Source organism: Tigriopus californicus, chromosome 12 (genome assembly GCF_007210705.1).
Source record: "Tigriopus californicus strain San Diego chromosome 12, Tcal_SD_v2.1, whole genome shotgun sequence".
NCBI lineage: Eukaryota > Metazoa > Arthropoda > Copepoda > Harpacticoida > Harpacticidae > Tigriopus > Tigriopus californicus.
The window spans coordinates 17,468,846-17,478,060 of record NC_081451.1 but is presented as its reverse complement, the minus strand read 5'-3'; the positions used below and the strand labels follow the sequence as shown (position 1 = coordinate 17,478,060).

At 37.9% G+C, this 9,215-nt stretch overlaps 1 protein-coding gene across 1 annotated transcript; it reads left to right on the top strand.

The window, feature by feature from the left end:
• Positions 1–697: 697 nt before the first annotated feature.
• On the top strand, positions 698–8,470 carry LOC131891473 (beta-1,3-galactosyltransferase 5-like). The gene is made up of 5 exons (XM_059241065.1): positions 698–1,283; positions 1,347–1,650; positions 3,735–3,960; positions 6,475–6,629; positions 7,968–8,470. Exons 1-5 carry the CDS (start codon positions 1,197–1,199, stop codon positions 8,156–8,158), a joined length of 963 nt encoding a protein of 320 aa, XP_059097048.1. The 5' UTR covers positions 698–1,196; the 3' UTR covers positions 8,159–8,470.
• Positions 8,471–9,215: the final 745 nt, after the last annotated feature.

The following is a 9,215-nucleotide window of genomic DNA, read 5'->3' as shown; positions in this document are numbered from 1 at the left end:
AACGAGCACTTCCGGAGAACATTTTCGTCGGGGTCACCATTGAAGTGAACTAAAAGGGTAACGTTTTCACCTCGTATATTCTCATTTGACTGGTAACAATTTGATGTTTAGAACACGAGTAAGAAAGAGGTCATGGCATGAGTGAGCACCGTCACACGAGTCATGAAATTGTTATTGTTTATAAGATTATGCTAAGCGGATAAATTCAATGGTTTTCACATACCTTGATATGAAACATAACAACTTCATTTCATTTAAGGCCGTATTACTGTCAGCAACTCAAGGCTGGATAAGATTTAGGATCTCTACCAGACAACTGCAATTTTGAACACTTGTCAATATATGATTTGAGTAAGGGATTATACTTAATGGAACAATGAAAAGATGACCTAATATGGGACCCTGTGGAACGCCATACTTGACATCATGTTTTTCATTAAGAAATCCCTCGACCTTAACGGATTGCTTTCTGTCATGAATGAAACTTCTTAACCTGTTGATTAAAAGGAATAGCTAATCGAAGGGTAAACAAATCTTACAGATTGAGCTTCACGATCTGCTCAAACACCTTTGCAAGATTTGAAGTCAGAGAGATCGTTGAATTGAACGAAAAAAAACGTCCGACCCCACCTCTCAATTCGATTGGGAATTTCAAAAAAGTGCCCTCTTTGACTTATCACCTTAATCCTAAATCCTAAATCCTTTGTAGGCTTTATTACCGTTGCAAGAAACTGATAATAGCAAGATTACGTCATTCAATTGTAAGGTCTCTAATCTTTAAATGGGTTGATCTGGATTTTCATAAGCTGCGTTCAAGAAATCCTAGTAAGCTGCTAATGGCTCAATTTCACACCAAATCAAAGAAGTTATCGGACTAACATTAATCATTTTCAACGCTTATGTAACATTTTTTGACGTGCGTAATCCCAGATCCACCTAATGCTAATAATATGTAGAAATTCCCTGATTGTCAGCTTCCAGTAGAAAAATACGTTCAGCCACAAGGAACAGGATTGATTTGATTCTGTTTGGAAAGACCAAATCAGTCAGAGCAAAGATAAGGCAAAACAATTTAAAATGTTGACAATGTTCATCCCATGTTATGCGCGATGAGGCGCTTTTGAGACGGGAGATTAGACAAATGAGATTTCAGCTTTGATCCGACAAATATCATAATCACTGGAGTGGAAACAATCATGGGAAGAGGAAGATTCAAAAGTAAAAGAATCATCAAGTGCTGCAACGTCGCCGGAATCGTCATTCTTGTCGTGTTACTGTCTCAGGTAAGAAACTTGTCTTTTATTTGAGGCGATCTTTGCATAAAGGACACCCTTTCCATTTGTCAGACGATGATTCAGTTCGTTCAATTCCTCACTTATGACGAACCCCTTCCAATCAATGAGTCTTACCATTACCCCATTGACCTCCAAAAAGAACCCTGTGATAAAAGTGGGATGACGCTATTGACTGTGGTCACCTCGGCTCCAATGAATGTCCTAAATAGAGAAGTCATTCGAGAGACGTGGGGGCGGGCTATGAAGGAAAGCAAATCCATGAATATAATATTTTTCTTGGGCAAAGGTGCCAATGACACTGCAGAAGAAATCATCCAGAACGAGAGCGAACTCTTTGGGGACATCGTTCAAGGAGGTGAGTTCATGTCATGCCATGTCATGAGTAGGGACCAGCGTTGGCAAAATTTGACTTTGAAGGAATTTCTGCCACTTTCTGCCACCATTTTCTGCCAGGTGGTCAAAAATGGCTTTTAATAATTTCCCATCCAAGTTATATCCTCGTTGGCAAAATTTGACTTTGAAGGAATTTCTGCCACTTTCTGCCACCATTTTCTGCCAGGTGGTCAAAAATGGCTTTTAATAATTTCCCATCCAAGTTATATCCTCGTTGGCAAAATTTGACTTTGAAGGAATTTCTGCCACTTTCTGCCACCATTTTCTGCCACCTGGTCAAAAATGGCTTTTAATGATTTCTCATCCCTGGTAGGGACTTGCAAATTGTGTCAAAAAACAATTGGCCATTACAGATCACTTTTTTACACATTTGCATCCTTCACCACTATTTGCACCTTTTCACTACTATTTTGACCTTTTTTCATATTTGGTCTAAAAATGGTGCTTTGGTTGGAATTAGAATTTTCTTGGCGTTAGGATTGGTTTCAAAGTTTGGAATCAAAGGCTACCGCCAAAATATAGATATCAAAAACTGAGTTTTGGACGATTGACTTCAAATAATAAAATCTGCAGTCAAAAACTATTTCACTTTTGTTCGCTCCTCTTAGAGAGGAATGAATTACAGATGCAATTACTTTGGTCAAAAATAGTAATTCGTTTCACAACCGTTACTCGACAAAAAATGTAACGGCGTTACTCGTTACTACTCCTAAAATTTAGATGACCGGCGTTTTATGGCTTTTGCTTCATCAAGACCAGACTTCTTTAAACAAATTGTGTTTTTTGCTTCTTGCAGCCCTTACGTGTAACATTTGAAGTTTTTGTGTCAATATTTATCTATAATGAGCATTAGCATTTAATGTTGGCAAAATTGTTCAAATGAATTGGATCATAACGAGTGAGGAGTCAAAGATTATGATTCTGGATGAGGTAATGATTGTTGAAGATTTGCAACAATGTCGCAAAAGTAATGATGGAAAAAGCGCATTAGACATTGTCAAAGCAATAAAGTTTCCTTGTTACAAGCCTTAACCTTGAGTCGCGGAAATGTGGAAACCTTGGAAATTTGATGCATCAAGCTCAAGTCAAAGTTGCCTCAAAACTGCACTGAATCAGGTCTTCAGTCCAACGAAATTTGATTGAGAAGAATTGATTGAGAAGATTGAGGAGAACAATAAAGTAGGAAATGGAATTTTAGATTAAAAGCCAAGAACACCCTCAGAGTAGTTATGAGCAAGCACAATTGTCAATCATGACTTTCATTGTTGATAATATGCTAGATGGAAAAAATGGCAATTTCTGCTGAGCCAAGGGGCTGAAACTTAATTTTCCTCAGCTGTCACTATATACATATAAGCAAAAAATTAAAGGCCGTCCTGGAGGCTGAAAGAGGAACAAGTAACGAGTATTTCTAATAGATTCTGGGTCGTTGCAATTACACAATATTAAAATGTAGTGGGATTACAATTCCTTTCACAACCTCTGGTGAACAAATGAGAATTTTTGCTTGATCCTATTAGCACAATGTAGACTTTGATTAGATGTAAAATTGACCTCAAAATGGGAATGGGCTGATCTAAGCTTTTCCTTAAGCAGGACGGCAAAATAAGGAAAACTAGATGTTTTGAGCATTTCGATATCTTGAAAATCCAAGCATTGGAATACTCAGTTTTCTTTTGCAATAACGGGTTTTAAGGGATAACTTTGACTCAAAACATTTTTTGCTTACAAATTGTAAACACTGTGAGCACAAAGTCATGAAATAAGCTCATTTTGCATTTTACATTGTAGAGAGTCACGATCATGCCCATGGCAATAGTTTTTTTCGGAAAATGTTTATCAAATAAGTTTTGGGTTGGGGTGTCAAATTGCGCCATTGGCTCTACTTTGTTGGGTAATCCTTTTTGTTCTAGTAACTCGTTGATATCTTGAGAGGTAGCCTTGGTAGCCATTTTGTGGGTCTTTTGTATACTTCTACACATGTACAAAGAGATTTAATTAAATGAAAGCGTAGAGTAAATGCAATCTGACTTTTTTTTAATGTAGATTTCCTTGACTCTTACCGGAATCTTTCTCTGAAGGGGCTTCATTTCATGGAGTGGACGCTGCGGAATTGTTCACATATCAAATGGATCCTGAAGGCTGACGATGATGTTATGATCAATCCCTACAGTTTTCACAAGTTCCTGCAAAGGAGGAAGCGCCGGGATACGTCGATTCATGGCTTGATCATTAAGAATGGCACCGTCCGTAGAGACTTGGATGACAAATGGTAACGTTGAGATACGTTTTGGGCGATTGATTGCCATTTGCGGGGTTGAGTGTTTTTTCATAAGGGTCTATGCCGACAAAACGTTGGCCAAGTTCCCTATGAACTAGGATGAGGCTGAGCGTATCATCTCAATAGCTAACTTGATGCAAGTTGAATGCAAAAAGCCTGTGCGCACACGTCATCAGAAAACGGCAATAACTAGCAGAAATATTGATGTCACACCTCATAACCTTTTCTGGCCTTGTGATTAGAGGCTGGTTCTTTGAATTGCGACTAGTTTGTGCTCTAATTGAAGTACTAGTTGACGAACTTTTTCGCGTTGATTGAAACACGGTTAATTCATGTATCGTTATAAAATGCCCTGGTCATTTACCTTGTCGGCAATAATCGGCATGGGTCGAGAAAATATTTGATCCTCTTGGGCGAAATATTACTTTCTTATTTTGGCAAAATGTCTCCAAATATTATCCGTTTGCCTCTCAAAAGAGCAAAATATTAATTCATATTTCATACATAGAAGTGTCAAAACCTCATATTTATCCAGTTTTAATTTCATGAATTTCTGTTGCGTGTTCAAGTGGGAGAGTATGTAACGCTCGAATCAAGCCTAACGAGATCAAGATACGAGTCTTAGTATCACCTAGAAAAATGAAACAAGTGTCGGTCTAGTTGGTAAGTCGTAGACTGCCTTTTATTCCAGAAAAACATAGCTTTTTGTACACAACTGGAACAGGGAAAAGGAGGAGCTTAAAGTGCGTGTTCCAAGTCTGTCGCAACCTGTTGGAGCATAGAGTCCCTCTTTGGGATCAGGGTGTGGTTCTCTCATGACGATGCTTTAGTTCGTATACATGAATTCATTGGTCAAAAGTAATGAAGAAAGGATTAGGAATATTAATTTTGAAGTAATGATTTAACAATTGACACAGTTTCTTCTTAAATCATTGATGCCCATCACTGGTCCCTTATCTATCTATCCCTTGCAATGCCCTAACTCGTGCATTGATTTGTGAATCAAATGAGTTACACACGATTCAAGGAATCCATCTCAAGACTTGTATCTAACCATCGAAAACGATCCAAAAGCTTACGTATTCTCTAATAACTCACGAAAAATGTTCTAGTACCACGGCCAATTTCAATGAAATGACACCTTCCGCCACCTCGTGGTCAGAAATTTGCCAAGCTGCACTTTTGTAAGGAAAACTAGAGAAAAGTAATTACGACATGTTCGTGGTAAAACTGATTTTTTTCCCTTTGACCCCTTGTGGAAGAATTGACTTCTTATCTTATATTTTCCCCCGTTGAAGCGGTTATGGTCATGGGTAGGGTTTCTGAAATTGCAAGTACAAGTTAGCCTCTGGGGCGTTAGGTTAAAAAGGGTAGACCGACCTGGGATGCAATTGCATTTGAATTTACAGTTATGCAATGGCAATTGTTCATCCTGAGTTATCATAACTGCAATGGATGACATCTGAATTCCTAGCAATTCAAATTAAAAGGTAGATAAGATATAGGGCCTCACTTTGAAGAGCTTACAACGACTATAAACCTTAAAATACATTTACTCAGAGGTTGTCGGAACGATCTTCGGAAAATGGTACGTCTTTCGTTATCTAAATGAATGGGCCCTAAGCTTGTTCCTGTAGCTCGTTCTTGTCATTACTCCTTTTCACCTCACACTCGACATTTGGAATGGGCCTGATGAATCTTAGGTTCCTTAACATTGTCGCACTATCCACATCTATGCAATAATTTATTCCAAGAGGGCGAACATCGATTATCGTTTTAGGGAGGGAGCGCCCACTTTTCTAATGGCGAGTTTAAATTTTTTTTATGGAGAAATCGAGGTTTTAGTGTTTTTTGCGGACTTGCTAACCGCTCCTGGGAATGGAATGCAACACTTCAGGATGGGATGGAAGTCCATGCTATTTATTTAGATCTTTCCAAAGCTTTTGACAAGTCAAGCAGGAAGTGTTGCTTAGTACCTTTGCGCAGATGGGCATGGGAGCGATCGATGACTTGAAGGTGGATCAATAACTGGTTGTTGAGGCTAGAGCGTACTCAATGAGTTAATGTGGATGGGGTCTCCTCAGATTGGTCTGACGAGTCTCATGGAATTCCTCAAGGAAGCATGATTGGTCCCCTTCTCTTCTACGTTTACATCAGACTTCTTTTTTCAAAAAAAAATATTTCTAAAAATTCTTTTTTCGTTTTTTTTCGAAAATCTGCCAGCAATTTCTTTTGAGAAGAATGGTCTGGATGGGGTCAACCATAAAATATTGGTCGTCTAAAACTTTAGTGAAAGTAATGGTAACGAGTAACGCCATCACATTTTTTCCAAGTAATGGTTGTTTAACGAATACTATTTTTGACTAATGTAACTAACTGTAATTCGTTCCTTTTATTGAGGAACGACTAATGTCCTGATTCTCCTACTATTTGTGTCTTTGAAACTTAGAGCCCTTGAATATTAGAGACGATTTAGGTATTATTTGTTCAATTGCTTCCTTCCAGGTACACGACAGAATTAGAATTTTCGGAACCTAACTACCCCTCGTATTGCCAAGGAACAACCTATTTACTGTCGGCCAGAACTATTCGTCGACTTCTTGAAGTGCAACGACAAGATCCAAAGCCACCTTTTGTTTGGGAGGATATCTATTTCACAGGTAAGGATGTCAAATCTAGTGGGTCAGCTTAAATATTTGAGTGACTAGATTAGACAATTCTGATAAGTAAATTACTTTCCAATTATTTTGGGCCATTCTTTGTGGTAACATGTTTGAATTATGAGCACGTTGTGTTTTGGTTAAGGTGACATTTCTCGCGCACTATTTTACACCAATAAAGGGAATAGGTGTTTATTCAATGGTAGTTGCTTTCTTTGAATTAAGTTCACATAAACAAGGCTTGATAAAGTTAATATGGTCAACCTTTTTTAAGGAGGAATTGAAAGGCAAGTGGGTTTAAGATGTTGACTATGTCGATTCCTTCGAAACCAACCTTGAAACAACTACATACAAAGAGAGTGCCAGCCATTGAAATGAAACACAGTTTTTACTTGTGATAACAAGTTTGTCAAGGTAAAATCGTGACTCAAAAAGATTAGAAGCCAAATATGTTTTCGCTTAACTAATGACGATATCCCAGCAACCTACTTTCCAACAGTTTTTCTAACAATGGAGGTTAATTTCTTTTGTGTTTTTGAGAGTTAAAATTCAATGCATGAAAATTGGTTATCATAAGATAGAAAATACATGTTTTTTTTGGTTTGGTTTTTCGTGCACAAAAAGAAAAGACCAAAGAAAATCCACAAAACTGACGAACGGGCATCATTCCTCGCCGGCAAAAGCAAGATCTCCATGACATAAATTTTAGTAACAGACAGACATCTGTGTCCTTCATGAACAGTCTGATGCAAAACATATCATTAATTCCCCATTTCAAGATAAAAGAAACTGGGACACTGAAACAGGAAAGGGAGATGACGTCATCATCAAATTTTGAGAGGTCACATATACTTTTGAGGCTTAATAGGCCTTGGTCAAGAGATTAATTTAGAGTTCCAATTCATTTATTCATTAAATGAATGGATCGTGTAGCATTGCATTTCATTAAGCTGTCATAGTTTTACACATTAACATACCTAAAAAATACTTCTTTATCTGAAAAATAGCTTCATTTGGAACAAACTTTCCTACGTTAAAATTTCTTACTTTACAAAAGGCTATTTGAAACCTAAACTTGTGGTTTGTATCTCGAATTTTCATTACCTCTATTGCTTTGAAAAGTACCCCAATGTAGTCCCAAAATTTGTGCTGACATCATCAGACAGCTGCTTCTTAAAAGAGTCAATAGAATTGAAAGATTCTTATGCCCAAAACAAACAGGTTCTTAACACACCAGACCAATTTAAACAAACTTCAACTCTTCTTAGACATGTTTTGACTAAAATTTATACATTTTCTTCAACAATTCGTACTTTTTTCATCTATTTTCTCTTTTAGGTATTCTCGCCAAACAAGCTCATGTGAAGCTTTCGGGAATGAACTCAATGATTAGACTGGATTACCATCCACCCATCAGAAAGGGGTGGTACTTTGTCGGAACTCATAACCTGAGTCAGGCCAACCTCAAGAATGGATCTCAAATAATTTGGAACTCAATGAGAAATTATACCAGCTTACCAACAATTTAGCAAATGACTTTGGGTTTGAACTTACTTGGTATCTGATCGCATCACGAGATTACTCATGTCAAAAAAAAACTATTGCTTCCATTTATATGCGCATTTTTCAAGAGGTGTTCCTACTCTCTGAAGGCCTTCCAAAGAAGGTAGAGACAAGGGAAGATGGCCCACGAACATAGCAAGTGGTCCATGTTTTTATATCGTCGCTATGCAACTATGCAAACAAATGCATACCATGGAATGAATTATGATCACACGGTGACCTTAGAATACCACTGTCATGTTCATCTAAAAATTTTGGAATTAAATGTTTTAACTTATTATTGGTTATGGTATGACGGGGTTCATTTTTACTCTTCATATAAATCAAAATTTTGGCTGGATTCCTTTGTCCAAAATTTCATTGTCCATCAATATTGGGTAGGGTTGTTCCAATTGTACTTGCTGAACAACACAGGATATATGCAAGGGATGTTGGTTGAACATGTACAAGGTGTGGGTGTGACAAACCTAAAGGCAAAAATAGTTGAACACAGAAGGAATATGCACCAAACAATTTTCAAAAGCTAAGCCGGGAACTAGAGTAGCATGTGGACTCCACAAGGCACAAGAATAATTTGAAACTACTCGCTGATGACATGGATGTCCAACAGAAGCTCCTCACAATCATCTCCCCACAACCCCCCGTTAAAAATTTCTGCCATTTTCTTATATGATTTCTTATCCTTGCCAGGAATACAATCTTCTCACGAGATATTGTCGAAACTCTAACTCTGATCTCGGCCAACACTCCCTTGAGTCCCTACTTAAGGGAGGGACTTCATCCAGAGCATCCCTGACATTATTAGGGCCATTGAAGTTTCATTGGAGCTCCTTGAGGACTGTGAGATCTCCGATGGCCCCGTGCCATAATCAAGGTCAACTTCAAGGTGCTCAGGGAATGCATCACTCTATTGAAGGAAAAAATTGCCTCTTTAGGAAGTCCTCAACATCATCAAAAGCGTCAAGAAAATAGCTTGACAATACAAATATGGACAATAAACTTGTGACATAGCGTTGAAGTGTC